Here is a 15014-nt window from a genome sequence, read left to right on the forward strand (position 1 = left end):
GCTGCTGAGTGCATGTAAAATTTTCACTCTGACTCCTTCCTAGTCTTTCAGAGCACTCTGATCATTTACAATAAGACACTGGAGCACAGGAGCCAGCTGCTCCCTGTCAGATTTGTCTTTTTCACGAATCTGGAGAGGGAAGAATACTTCTGGAATATTTGCCCAATTCTCAGCCTCTCCGTGGAAGTAGCAGAGGTCAGCCAATGTTGCAGAGGTCTGAGAGAGGTGAATTTGAAGAATCTAAGAGGTTATGGGCTTTGCCTTAAGCAGATCTCCTCTATCCAGCCTATCTCCAGGAAGGAGATGAAGTCCAGCATAACAGGTTTAACATATGTACGTACTCTGACTCTTGCCATGTGGGCATTTGCATCCTATGGAGGTAAGAGAATGGAACTGAGTGAGAGCACAGCCTTGGCAATGTTCCTGCCACATGTTACTGAGTTGTAGGTAAGCAGCTGTGACTCAGGTTAAGAAAAACAACAGTTTAATGACAATGAGCAACCTCAAATGAATGTCTGGAGGCAAAGTTCCTTTGAGGGCCACTAGAGAGATGACTTGATCAGCTGCTAGCCTGAAGGTGACCCCTGGAACTGCTACTTTGAAAGGATCAGCAGTAGCACAGCCCAAAACTAAGTCACGTTGTGAACCCTTTGACTCTCACCTGCTGAGGAAGAACAAACAGAACTGTGCTCCAGTAGATCCATACTGTGATGGAGCAGTTGGGAATTTCTTTAAACACAACTAATATTGAGCTGTATCCCTTAGAAGAGCTGAGAAATTTTTTAATGAGAAATGTAAGAACTAGTTGTGTTGTAGTCAAAACAAAAATTGATATAATACTCATTTTTTAAAGGTTACTGGATGCATTATTGCCGTTCCTATGAAAACACAGAACTTACTTTCACTGTGCATCATATCCTTGCTAGCATACTTATTGTATTCAGGTCTCATATTGTAGTAGTTTCAGGTGAATTAAAATACAGAACTACAATATAATTTGCTCTTTTCCAGTGGCTGCGTTTCTAAGAAGACAAAACACTCTCTAGGGAACAGAAATTTAACTGGGTCAGAACATTAGTATTATCTGCAAAATTAATTGACCTCTAAAAAGTACCTGTAAAACCAACTACATGTCCACCTTCTACATGACTAATGTGAGAGACCCTGTATTTAATAAATGTACCTATAGCTTCATTACTGTTGCAGACCTTTGTATGGTCTGGTTTAGTTAAACTGATACATTAGTAGTTCAACAAATGAACACTGTTTTCATCAGGTATTTGCTAACAATTCCAAATTGCAGGGGAAAAAAACCAAATAGTGTATTATATTCTTAGCCATTCATGGATTAATTGTCTTTAAAGTTTTAAAAAATAATTTTTAAACACCTATCACTTTTTCTGTTGCTATTCTTTTACTTGTTCTTTTCTCTTATGTCCTTCTCCCAAACACTGAAATCTGTAAAATTAGTGTATGGTCTCACTGAGCCATAGAAGCTAACCAGGATTTTGTTGCTGAAATATAAATGATTTTATTTTATTGTGAACAATAAAGCAATGTGAAATGCTGATACATATCCTCAGTATTGTTTTGCCATGATGCACAGATTAATTATCTTAACTATTCCATGTAATTTTCATGGTAGTAGCTTAAGAAATATTTGAAGATTGAAGTAATTACATAAGAGATGAACATTGCAATATGACTTGAAGTGGTTTTGATGTCTGTTGAAAGTGTTGTTTTCAAAAGACGCTACCACTTTGCCAAGATTTGTATTTATTGAGCTAATGCATTTACATTTATGCTTTTTATATAACCTTTATTTAGCAGAGAAGATCATGAGGATCCATTTGGATTTTATTTCTCTTAATGTTTTAGTGTACACCTCTGTTAAATACAAGAATCTTCACATTTTCACCATGGTGTTGTCCTAACTGCATATGAAAGCATGCAAAAACAATTGGTTTTTCAGACCATACCATGGGGACAAATTTCTTCATGATTTTCAGGCAACACTATTGCACAAGTAAAGAAGCAGAAAAAGAGTAGCAAATAAATTGCAATTCCTTCATAGATAGTTAAAACAGGATAATGTCTAGTTGCAGGTCTCTCTGGCTACTCCTGTCAGAATCTTGTTCTGTTTTGGACACAAAATAAGAATCAAAGTGGAGAAGAAAAGATACTTTTTTATGAATCCGATTTCATACCTTTTAACATTAGTAGACAGGCTCATTAATTTCAGTGGGTGTTGCATCAGGGCATAGATGTGGAAGCCCAAACTTACTTTTCCAAAAATAGATTACATTTTTATTTCTTCATTATTCCCTAATTTAAAGTCCCTTGAATCAGACTATTAACAAAATATTATCCTATCTCACAAAATAATGCAGATAAAACTAAAATTCTACTCAACACTCACATAGCACTTTTCCTCTTCAAAGCATTTTAGCAGCACTGATTAATCATAACATTAATTAAATGACTATATTTTTTTAAAAATTCAGCCTTCCAAAAGCTCTGTTCTCTGCAGGGAGCAGGGAAGAGCATAGCAAGGAACTAAAACCATCTCCAGTAATCAGAAAACTTAGCCTGCAGCAATTAAACTGAGGAATCACTTCCCTTGCAGAATCTTTTTTACCTTGGGCTAGTGGAAAGATGAAAGGAAAGATGACAGTGCAGTCTAAACAAGAAATAAATCTGTTGGTGTGTAAAGGAGCTGGTTAATTGGATATATTTGCACCACCTGAATCAATAGGTAGACTAACAACTCATTTCCATGTGTTTTCTAGTTTGTATACCTGGCAGGAAATGCAATCAAAACTAATTAGAAAGGAAATTAATTGACTTATTGCATGCATGGACTCCATCCATTCTGGATATAAAACCCAAACATGCGAGAATAAATTCCTTGGATCCAACAATAATTAAGCCTGAGGATGTCATTTTTGTTCTCAGACAACCTTCCAGAGCTAAGACTGCAAGGGAGACCAAAGCCACCACCCAAATCCTTTTTTTTTGGCCAAGAGTGGAAACAGCAGAAGAGTAGTAATACATCTGATAGCTTGCCTTAAAAAATGCTGCTTTCTTCACTGCTGAGGGTGACAAACAGAATCTTATTAGTGGAGATTTTTCTCCTTCTGTGGACCCAGCAGTTCTTTGGCATACCAGGTCAGCAGATAATTAGGCAGGTCAAGCTGAACTTGGACTGACTCTTTTATAGTCTCAGCATGGGTGAGACACTCAACAAATTAACACTTGCACCTCTTCCCAAATTCATCTTCATAAACCAGGTTGCAAGTCAGAGAGCACACCCTTGAGTTGGACTGCCTGTGTTTTGGTAGTTGCTTTGCTTCTCCAGCATGAGAGAGGGAGGATTGCTTGACTGATACATGGATGAATATTCAAAATAGAAGCCATCCACTATGCAGGGTGAGAGGTGCTGTTAAGAAACGGAAAATCCATTTGGCCATGGTACATATAAATCCGTTTCTGCACTAGTTTTCTGACTGTTTTGCTACAAACATAAACTACCCTGAAGGAGAGCTAGTTTCTCCAGAAATCCACATGGCAGGCAGCGTGCATACCAAGAAAGCTGCCAAAAAGACAGCAGCAAAGATGGAAGAGGCAGAGATGTTCAGCAGGGTCTCAATACAGTGCTCTAGTTTTGGCATTTCATTCATTCATGGCATTCATTTGGCTCCATCAGAGCCAACTGAAGTGGTTTTGCATGCAAAGTGCAGACATGGATCTAGCCTTTAAAGCACGTGTTGAAACATGAATTAGCAGGTTATGGTCAGCCAAAGAGCCCTGAAAGTTATTTAGTCTCTAGTTGTCACAATAATTGCTAGTATAAAGTCTGAATATCTATAGTCTTGCGGTGTGAGAGGCGAGCAGAATATGAAGGAGTTCCACTGAGAGAGGAGTAAAGTCAGTATTAGAAGTAACAGCAGATTAAATAGCTGCCTGTGGAATTGAGATATACATGAGAGGCAACGAGAGTAGTACAAGAGCAATAGCTTTTAAACACACTGGTGTTTTTGAGTCTAAAATCTGTGCTTGGAAACTAGCAAGTCCTTTAGTCCAGAACATTAAAAAGCGTGACTCTCTGTGGGGTGGGGCTGGGAATGCAGACTTGTGACAAAAGCAGCTTCTAGCTAAGCATCAAAGTGTAGGTATTTAAACCAAAATGAGGAGAGAATGGAAAAGCCTTGGCGAACAAGGCAGATGCAGAGATTTACAAGTGGCAAAGGACAATGAAAACTTCACAGTTAAGACCCAAAGGTTTGAGGGGATGCAGCTCAAGGAAGAAAAATTATTAGTCACATAATAGAGGGGGAAAAGGGTAGTGCTGAGAAGATGAGTTGAAAACAAGAAAAATAATCAGCCAGAAGGAGGCAGGAAACATATTAAATGGAAAAGTTATGTTTCTGGGATTAGAGAAGGTGAAGGAGGAGGGTTACTGGATTAAAATGCTGCTACAGGAAAGAAAATCTATTAAGGATCTGAGAAAGCATATTGCTGAAAAGTGGTGATTGCATTGCACCCAGTTGTGATTTCCCATGGCATGTTCAGGTTCAAAATACCAAAATGCTTCTCTTTTGTCTTTGTGCAGTGCTAATAGCTTCTGTACATGCTGCTCTTTCATCCTTGTTATGGCTGTGCCCTTTGTCATTCCTTGTTCTCCTCATACCTTTCTTTTGCAAAATATAGAACCAACATCTTTAATCCTTTTCAAAAGATAAAAGCTTCTATACTGGTTACCCTTTTAGATATTTGATTCTTTTACAAGCAAATCTCAGTTGACATTGCCACACAGTTATTGGTGTTTTACGTGCTTTCATCACTCTGTAGAAGTTTGAGGGTTTCTTCCCTAAAACTGTAAAAGATGACTATTCCTGCTCCCTGTAGGGAGCTACACCACTCATGGCTGAATTTATTCTTGATAAAAAAGATTTTTAAAAAAGAAAACCAATGACTGACACATCACATATAATGCATCAGGGAAGATACTGTTCCTCTTTGTCGTGGTCCATAACAAATACCAATCTTATCTCTTGAAATCTTGCTGCCTGTCATCAGAGGTGGTGAAAAACTGAAAGTGTGTATCATTTATCTGAAGTGAAGAGGGAGTCTGAGACCTCCACCTGATTCTTTGTTCTGTCTCAGCAGCCATCAGCAAAGTGCACCTGGATCCTTAGGGGCACAGGAGGGCATGTGTGTGTAATGGTTTTTATTCTTTCTTTATTCTCAAAAAGTAATTTATCTCCACAGAGTCTTTAAATTTAAATTCAAAAAAGCCTTCAAGGAAATGAAATCTGGTATTGTTCTCTAGCTCAAAGTACTCATTATCCCAACTTAATCGGCAAGCTATGCTTAATGCGAAGCAACTAAAACAGTGGCTTCCAGCCCATGAGGTTTGAACTGCTTAGTAAAACCAGTTTAAGTTAACTCATCACTCTTTCCCTTATAAAAGACTGAGCTAAGGTGATAGGTTTTTTTGATAGGGCTAATTGCAGTATTGTAGTCAATTACCATTATGTAGTGAAATATATATTTATTTTCAAGTGCCAGAGATTACAAACGTTTGTGCATGTCCCTAACATAAGAAGTAAAAGGACCTGAGTACCTAAAAAACATTTTGAGAATGATATCTAGGTGCCTAGAGATAAGCATTAAACATTAAGGACCAAAGGGTATCCAATTTTGTTTACATCTGCTTTTCCAGAAGCCTGTATGTCTTCCATAGGTCTACTAACTCTGTGCAAGTAGCTCAAGTATCCAAAGGAATTTGAAACCACATTACCCCCATCTGTTTGGATACAGAGATCCCCCCCCATATTTACCTGAAAATGGATCAATCTTTTTTTTTTTACACCTACATCCCAAACTGATCCGGAATCCTGTGTTCTCTGACAGTTGCTAGAAGTGGTGAGGCTCATGCTATTTGGGGCATGCTTTTCAGTCCTACTGCTCCAGGGGTTTTTCCAATCTCTTCTTCCTGTAACAATTCATGCACGGTGATTTTAGGAATAAGAAACAGATGTGTTGCAATGAGCAGCATCACAGACCGTGAGCTACCACAGGCCAGGCTGTGGGGTTTGACAGCAGGCACTGCTTTGGAGTGTCATTAACCTGCTCTGTCTACTGCTGAAGTCATGTCAAATGAGGGTCCCCAATAGAAGGAAGAGAGCATTGCTGTATGCAAACTGTGAGACTTGCAGTCCTTCTCATGCAATATACCCTGCAGTCAGCACTGCCAGAGACTTAATCTTACAGAGTAGAGTGGAGAGCAAAGTCACTCACCCTGTGGTTGCAGTGGAAAGTCTGTCGGCAGGCAGTCATGTCATTCAGCGGTGAGCAAGAGGGCATTAAACTTTGTGCTGGCTGATGACCCTTATTTCAGGTTGTGCTGCTCTGTCTTCTTTTATACACCTTCTTTTAAAAGGGGTCCTCTTTCATAAACCAACATTGCCTCATACAGTAGATTTTTTCTCATTCTTGACTCACCCCAAAGTCTGAGGAGTAATCATCTACTCAGTGGGTCAAGTGTCTCTCAACCTGAGTACTGCAGCCTTTTTTGCTTTCAAAGATGTAGGTTTATCTCCTTCCATCTGCTGCCGTTACTCCTGGCCTAACGATGTGGCATGACCCTGTTTCATGTTCTTGGGCTTGCTTCCTCCTCTGCCCCACAAAAAAACACAACCATTTGGCTCTATGACCCAGCATGACTGCATTTCTTACCTCTTTGCCTATTTTACCTTTAAAATTCAGAGTAGTTTTCTCCCTTGAGTGTTTCATTAGTGAAGGAAAATCACCTTATGGAAACTAACAGATCTTTACCCTCTGACAAGACATGAGGTTGACTGCTGCTCTGATGCCTACAATATAACTTGTGTTGTCTAGGCAGTCCAAGTCCAGAGTTAGCTACATATTGCAATAAGCATAATCATTCCTTTTTCATGGGCTCTTACACCCCCTCTTTCACCTCAGTATGTGCTAGAAAATTTCCAGTGCTCAGAGAGGGTGCAGGGCTCCTCTGGAACAGTGAGAACTGTACCCTGAGGTGCACTTCCAGGTGCTACACTAGTGCCAGTAGTGGTAACCTATTACACTATAAAGCAATGGTATCTGACCATGGTGAAAACATGGTGCAGGAATGAACTATCAAATGTAGAGTGGTGTTTCTGCCACTGCCATCATTGGATGAATAAACTTTAATTTATTTGGCTATCAGTTGAATACACTGACTTGTGACCAAAATCTGTTCCAGATGAATTGAGCAGACAGTTTTGGCACATTTATTAAGTAATGATTGAAAGTAAAAATAAAAGCTCTTCCAGTGATATTCTTTCCATAAATGCTGTGAAATACTGAAGTTGAGTGGTATTAAAAATGCAGGAGTGGTGAAAGTACCCAAAACCACATATGTCCAAGTGGAGTGCACATGTAAGCACAAAGAGAAGAAAATTCACATATATTCTGACATACAAGCACCAGTAGTTCTGGAATAGAATGTCTTCGTCTTTACAACAAAGTATGGCATCTTTTTGCCTTGTTTATATTAACTAGCTACACTATGTGAGTCAATGGATATCTTTGGAGGAGCGGAATGGTGAACAATTACTTTTATAAAGATCTATCTCTAGGACAGGGTTCTTACTTTGAATTAATATCTGTTTGGGGTTTCTTGTTTCTTCAATAGGTCAATTTTCATAATCTTGTACTCTCAAACTAGGAACCATGTCACAACTATTTAATAAATTTGCCAATGTGTCAAAGGCATTGTTCAGTGATGAGTGAAAATGGAAGTGGATTCAGTGATGTTACAACAGCAGTGAATTTGTCTCAAGGCAATAGCAGGGAAATACTTCCAGAAGTAGAACCTTATCTGTGATGATTTTGCTCTGATTTAATCTACCAGAAGAATAGTTTCCGCTGCTGTTTGGCTCTGGAGGCAGAATCTCTCTTAGGACAGATATTTGATCCTGTGAAGTGAGAAGTTTCCTGAATTAAGTAACAGAGGCAGGTATTAAGGTGCTGAGACTTTTGTCATGCAAAGGAAAATACATTAAATCTGCATTGTTGAAATAATAAGCAAATGCTATCATCTTAGAGTCAAAGACTTAGTGCATGGTGTTAGATGAATCACCTTCTTAATATGAAAATGATGGAAGTCTTATCTTAGAAAAATAAATATTAAATTTATAGTATCAGGAAAAATTGTCATCCAAGCACCCACAAGACAATTTAATGTCTTTATTCCTTCCTTTAAGAGTGAAATTTAACAAATAAGTGCAACTTCTTTTTTCCTCGTCAAGCTGTTGGCTATGTTTAATCATATTATGAAAATCCTCTTTAAAAGCTTCAAATCAGTTTTGGGTATTACAATGTGTAATGTTCAAATACTAAAAATAAAAAATCAATTTGCTTGTAGATTAAAGTAGTTCTGTATGGACCCTAATGAAAATTAACAAGGCTATTTATTTTTAATATAATCCTCACACACATCCACCTCTCTTCCCAGCACCCTCATCAGTTCTCACTTCTTCCATTCAGGGAGGCTTCTTGTGCTACTGGCTGAATTGCCCAGCTCTCCTTCTAGTTGTGCTAGTTAATAGTAGTGCTAGATAACCCTTTGCTGACATTCCAGCACTGGTTTCCATTATACATTTCAGTCTGCTTTCAGAAGAGTCTCTTAGCATGGAAAAAAAAGTAATTCTAAATGCAAATGCTCTGCAGAGTGTAACATACACCAGTGCAGAAATCAGGGATCGTGGGAGTTGTCAGTTGTGTTGGGCTGATGCAAGAGTACCTGTGGCACTACTTCACACTCACAGCACTGTGGAGCAAGGTTTCCTCTGTAGCTCGTGCTAGAAACATGACTCTTCTCTTCTTCATGTCTATAGTAAAGCAGTAGGAACTGAGTTAAGAGAAATTAACCAGTAACTTTTGTTTTTTTCTGTGAATGTAGTACAGTGATTTATTAACTAACTGTATGTATAGTTTTAGAAAAACTTTTTGCGGTATAAAGAATAGTCCTTAACTTTCAACTTCCGTGACTTAACACTATATTAAAGCAAATTTCTTGCTTTTTCAATGCATTTTCACGTGGCTAACGAAGTGTTCCAAGTACTCAAACCACAGAAAATGTGCTAACACTTGTTAACAGGTTTTAAGAGCATGTAAACAGTGGCTTAGATCAACTCTGTAGCCCAGCCACTCCCTTCTTTCAGCTGGCATGCTGCCTTTGTTTGGTGAACCCCTGGAAGGACATTTTGCCTGTCAGAATTGCAGTCAGCTGCTTTACCAACATGGGTGAGCAGCTTTGTTGGAAGTGGCAGTTCTGTCTTTCTCTGCCTGCTGGGGACAGGGCAGGAGAGGGAAGCCTGTCTCCCCCACAGGCAGCTCCTGGCAGGACTAGGGGCCTGGCATTGACAATGATAGAGGTGTCTCCAGACTGGACACCAGCTTGCACAGCTGCTGCAAATGAAACAGAGTGACTAGATTTTAGGTCTTCAAAAGGTGTACTGTGAGTCTTCTGGTACTTCCTTTCCAAAGGCTTAATTTGATGCAGTTCTTAGGAGGGGGAAAAAAAGGCAGTGACAAAATGAAACCAAACCCACTCAGAATATACTTTCGTTTAAATATGCATCTGATTAAGAATTGAATAGTAATATTGGGCTGGAATTACTACAACTACTCAGAATAAGGAATGCTGTGCTGTCCCACTGTTACACATTATCTGTAAAAAGCCTGTTTTTTTGTTTTGAAATATCTAGATCTGATTTGATCTTCTCATGCCACACTGAAGGGTGTGCATGGCAGAAATGTTAGAACTGCTGAGCATTGGCATGTCTGGAATGCTTATACCATGCTTGATTGTTTGTTTTAGTTTTCCTACTGAGCTTTCCCTGATAGCTTCAAAGCCTTTATTTATTGTAAGAAGCATCTCATGTGTCTAGGCATGTGTACTGGTGTGAATACTATTGCTTGGAATACTAGACCAGTTCCAGGAAAGAAATCTTCTTGGGACAGTCAATCCAGATTTCCTTACACCCAGTGCTCCAGGATGCAGCCTTTGACTGCTAATGGAATGATTATCGTGGACTGATTCCACCAGAATACTGAGGTGCTAAGATGATTTGTTGCAGTTTAAATGAGGTACAAAATGAAAAAGAAACATTGGTCTGTTCCTGGATGTGTGCACAGAGTAAAGCAGAATGGCTCACTGGATCTATCTACTTGTACCTACTCCCCACCAGTGGCAGACACTGCACTACAAGACTAAAAGCTACATCAAATCAGAGTTTATTTTATTTCTTGAAATACCAGCTTAATTTGATATGTGTTGCAAACTGAAGTAATCACTGTAAGTGATATACAACTGTTAATGTGTTCATGTTACACAGAACAAACAGATGTAGATGAAAATAGCATTTCAGACTGTTCTGGAACAGTGTGTCTTGAATGTGTAAAGGAAAAGAAGATTTTCAGTGTGCTCAAACAAATCATTTCTGAAAGAGAAAGTGATGCTAACAACTGCGCTACATCTGATATTAATAATATCACTTAAAATTGTAATACTGCAAGTAAATTAAATAATAAGTTCAAAGAAATAAAAATGTTTGAGGACAGGATTTGTATTTGTACTGCAGCACACCGGTAAGATTCAAATCCTACTGTACACATTTTGTGGGCAGTCTAATGCTTTTTATGATCAGGAGTGTTTTTACGTGATGTAGAGTGAGTATTTTGTAACACCTCACATTACCACAAAATCTTTAACATAATCTTTAACAGTTCAGTACAGAGATTTTAGTTTTTATCTGTATTATGAATATTCTGTTGAAACGACTGACTGTGGTTCTATCACATCAGGCAAAATTGTGAGAAATAAAAATGGTTCAATGTCTGATAGTTAAAGATGTGATTTTCCTCTTACATCTCCTTTCACATAGAGATTCAAACAACTGAATTTATGAATTCAGAAATAAGATTTTCGATAAGTATGCATAAACACTGTTATCCAAAAATCTGATTAAATTATCATATTATATACAATAATCATACCTGATCATTCACAAAATGTGATGTAGATTAGATTACTAATTATGTTCATATTTCCCAGTTTTCCTGTCCTTTTCATCCTGCATGATACACTCATGGTGATTGCTATATGCAAATTCCTAGCACAGCTGCATTGAAGGTGATTCAGAGTTGTTTCACTGACCTCAGTAATAACTTCATCAGGCCTTTGCCTTCTCTGATCTTGTCTTCATCACAATGAAGGATTGAGCAGCCATTTACCATAATAGCAATCCTCTAGAACTGATGTGAGGCTTCTCTTGTGTCTGTGCTGGTGCTAGTCCTGCCTTATATTTATATATATTTACATTTACATTTACATTTACACTGCATATATATATATATATGTATATTTTTATATATGTATGTATGTGCGTATATAAATTCTCAGAAGCTGTTTTTTTATTATTTTCACAAGCACTACATGAATTCTAGGTGCAATATTGAGAAAGAGATCTGTTCATTTAAGCATGACAAAAATTACAATCTTAGAATCATTTAGGCTGGAAAATATAATCAAATCCAAATGTAATTTCTTTTTCCTTAAGTATTCGATATGACCATTTTAAAAATTCCTTTTATTTTAGGAGATTTTAAGTTCGGCAGGTTAGTGTTTTATTCAGTAAATCCTTGCTAAATGCCAGACTGAAATAGATGTCAGAAAGGCTTCTTTTCTGGTCGGTACCATGCATACAACTAAGGATGTGTGGAAAAGATGGTGTCCTCTTGAGCAATATAGTCTAAGAAGCACTAAAAAACCCAGTTAAACTGCTGCATGTAGAGTAGAATTAACCTTGTACAGTGAAGAAGTCTTCAGAGAAGACTTTTTCACAAATAATATAATTGGAATTGCATTCACTGTTGCGGTTTGAACAACTGATGCACATTTAATTTATAATAACAAGTTGTGAGTGGTTTGGTGGGAGATGAGGACTTGCCAAGTTCTGTGAATTGTGGTGTTCAGGTTATCTTTATGCATATACTTGGCCTTTACTGTCACAGTTCCATTCTCTTAAGGGTGTGATGTAGCCATATCCAAAGTCTCTGACTGATGCAGTGTGGGAATATTAACAGAGTCCATAATGTGTGAAATGCTTGAACGTGCAGTCATATAAATACGGCTTGCTCCAAAATAATATCAGTATCCAATTAGATTACGTGCAGTGATGCAAATGGTGCTATTAGTCTTGCGTGTTTTCCCTGTGCTTCTCCGTCACCCTTTATTGCTGTATCTTCTGAATTCTCCCTTCATTTTCTTTCAACAAAGGCAAGTATGCCATGAGGGATCTGGTCCACCGACTGCCAGGCGCTAACAACAGCAACAGCTCAGCGAGCAAGGCCATGTCTGATGACACCGTTACTGCCATTTGCTGCACTCTGCATGAAGTCATCACTAAAAACATGGAGAATGCCAAGGCCTTACGAGACGCAGGCGGCATTGAGAAACTGGTTGGCATATCTAAGAGTAAAGGAGACAAGTATGTTTTGCAAATCACCTTGCACCTTTTTAACCTCTCCAGTAGTTATTACTAGTCCTGAATGTGTTTGCCTTCTCTGTGCAATCGTGAGTTGAATCCTTTAGTTTCGTCAGAAATCGTATGCCCGATGTGAAGGGTGACAAGAACCAGACAATGCCAATACCAAAAGTCTCCCTCTGCTTTGGTTTATTTCTGATGTGCCATCAGCACTGCAGGGAGTGCATTCCATGTGCATTTTAAGGAACAGTAATTATCTACAGTCACCCCTACCTCTAAGCAATTGCAGAAGATGCTGATAAACATTAGGGATCAAGAGTAGTTGGATTGCACCCTGCACAAGGGGTGACATGCAGGTGGAAGGATCCTTTGAAAGGAAGGACCTCACCACAGTTCTGTTACTGCTCCTCTTGCTCTAGGAGTGAAGAATTTAAAGTCACTGTCCCTCTTCACAGCACCCTTTTCCCTGCCACCAGCTTGGTAGTAGATCCATGGATTTTCTGACTGCTTGCTTCGGTGAGAGCATTAGGCTGCTTTGTGAGGCAAAAAATGTCTTGCACACAACTGTGACATTTTCAGAACAGCTGTGGTTTCATCTTGTCTGTTTGGCTATGTACACACTCTTCATGAAGAGTTCACTCTTTATCCTTCTTTTGCCTAAAACAGATAGCCTGGTTCTCATATTTGTCAGCCTGATGAAGTATAGTGCAATGGGACTATGGCAGTTTGAAAACAAAAAGCCTTCACTGTAGTGTACAAAACCCATCAGTCCACCTGCTCGGAGCTGTCATCACACAGCCTACTGCAGCATCAGAGCTCTTAAAGAGCCCCACAAAGCCAGCCCCACAACCTGAAGGAAAGATTTATGCACCCTACATTTGGTATGAGAACTTATGCTCGCCTATGTGATCAGAGCATTGACAATATAATTTAATCACATTTCTTTTCCTCTATTGTCACCCTTTTCCTTTCATACCAAATTCATTTTTGAAACATTCTTGCATTCGAATTGTAAAGGGTAAAAAGTAGTAGCGTGACCAAGGATGTGATTCCAGTTGTGGGAGCTCCATATGCTTTGCCAATTTATTTATATTTGCATTTTGTAGTTATTAAATCTACTTAAATTTTTAATTTGTATTTTCTAGATCAAATGTACTGACATTGCAAGCAGGTTCATATCCATTTCTCCTAAGCTGAATGTGTATTTTTCCTCAGAATAATGCATTTGTCTACATGTTTATTATCTGGTAAAGAATACTAATACCTGTTGAGTTTGGAATTTTTGAAGTATCATGGGCAGTTTTAGGAGGATTCAAGGGCATAATTCCCTGTCTGAATATCTCTCATAACTGTGAAAGACATCTATTTCTAATTAATGTATTTAGCCCAGGTAGAGTAATTCCAAAATGCCCTTCCAAATCATTATATGTATCCCTCCTCTCAATTTCTTTGAGCTGCAGTCCTGTGTTACTATTTTTACAGTTACGCAGTTCTAGAACAAGAAAACCTGTCAACACACAGTGCTGCAAATGCCTGTCTTAAGTAAAAGTTCCATTTTTCAGCTTTCAGAAATGTCAGTACTGTGTGCTCTTGGTTTGGTTTGGTTTCTTACAGGTAGTTCATTGTTTGAAAATTGAAATTGCTGGTTGTTGGACTGATAGAAAATTCTGGCATGCTCACTTTAGTACAGTAAAACACTTCTGTATGAAATAATTTTGTCCAGTATGAAGCAGCAGCTTTTGAATGTGCAGGATACTGGACTGGCCATGCATCCTGGTATGTATGAGTGCCAGGAGTGTGGGGCTGTCCCTGCTAGCCTTTGGAATATGCCCAGGGCTTGAGTGCTCTCCCTGTATGACTGCATGAGAGAACTGGTGTTCATAAGGTTATTTATATTGGCCAAGCCCATATCAGCTTCACATAGCTCCTGCCTCTCCTCAGTACTCACGGAGTGGTTGGCACAGTTATTTTCCTGGTTACTCCATGCTACCAGCACCCCACTAGCCAGTACAGCTGGAATTATAATAAAAACAATTATGCTTGAAAGGGTTTATCAAAATCCTGTTTACTCACCAATTACCCACCTACGGCTGTACTCTGGGTGAGAAACAGAATAGAAGTGGAAAAAAAGCACCAAATAAATTACTAGGGAAATGTATTAATGAATCAGTTTTGTCATAACAATGCTTTGCCAGGTTGAGTGTCAGCCTACTAGTGATCCTTCTCAGAAGTCACAGAATGAAGCAAAGCCTGGCTCATGCCCAAAGCAGTAACTTAGGCTGCTGATTTTCTGTTTTTTCTTTGATTTTGCAATCCACGTGCCTCTTCTGAGTAAAACATAAATCACCTCAATGATTGCCCTGAACTCCATCAGTCCTCACTCTGGACTTTGGCCTTTGCGAGGTTTTCTAGTGTTCTACTGCTCTATATGTGTTTTTTATCCAGCACAGTGTA

The 15014-nt window shown here is 38.7% G+C and overlaps 1 protein-coding gene across 5 annotated transcripts in view; it reads left to right on the plus strand.

Moving 5' to 3' along the window:
• The window catches only part of CTNND2 (catenin delta 2), a 638189-nt gene that overhangs the window by 589195 nt on the left and 33980 nt on the right, over nt 1-15014 (plus strand). For all 5 annotated transcript variants that reach the window (XM_085052133.1, XM_085052132.1, XM_085052134.1 and 2 more), the window contains one exon: nt 12353-12563. In XM_085052133.1, the coding sequence (XP_084908259.1) occupies nt 12353-12563 (211 nt within the window). The remainder of the gene's footprint in view (nt 1-12352; nt 12564-15014) is intronic.

This window comes from Lichenostomus cassidix, chromosome 2 (assembly GCF_008360975.1).
Source record: "Lichenostomus cassidix isolate B80296 chromosome 2, HeHo_3.0, whole genome shotgun sequence".
Lineage (NCBI taxonomy): Eukaryota > Metazoa > Chordata > Aves > Passeriformes > Meliphagidae > Lichenostomus > Lichenostomus cassidix.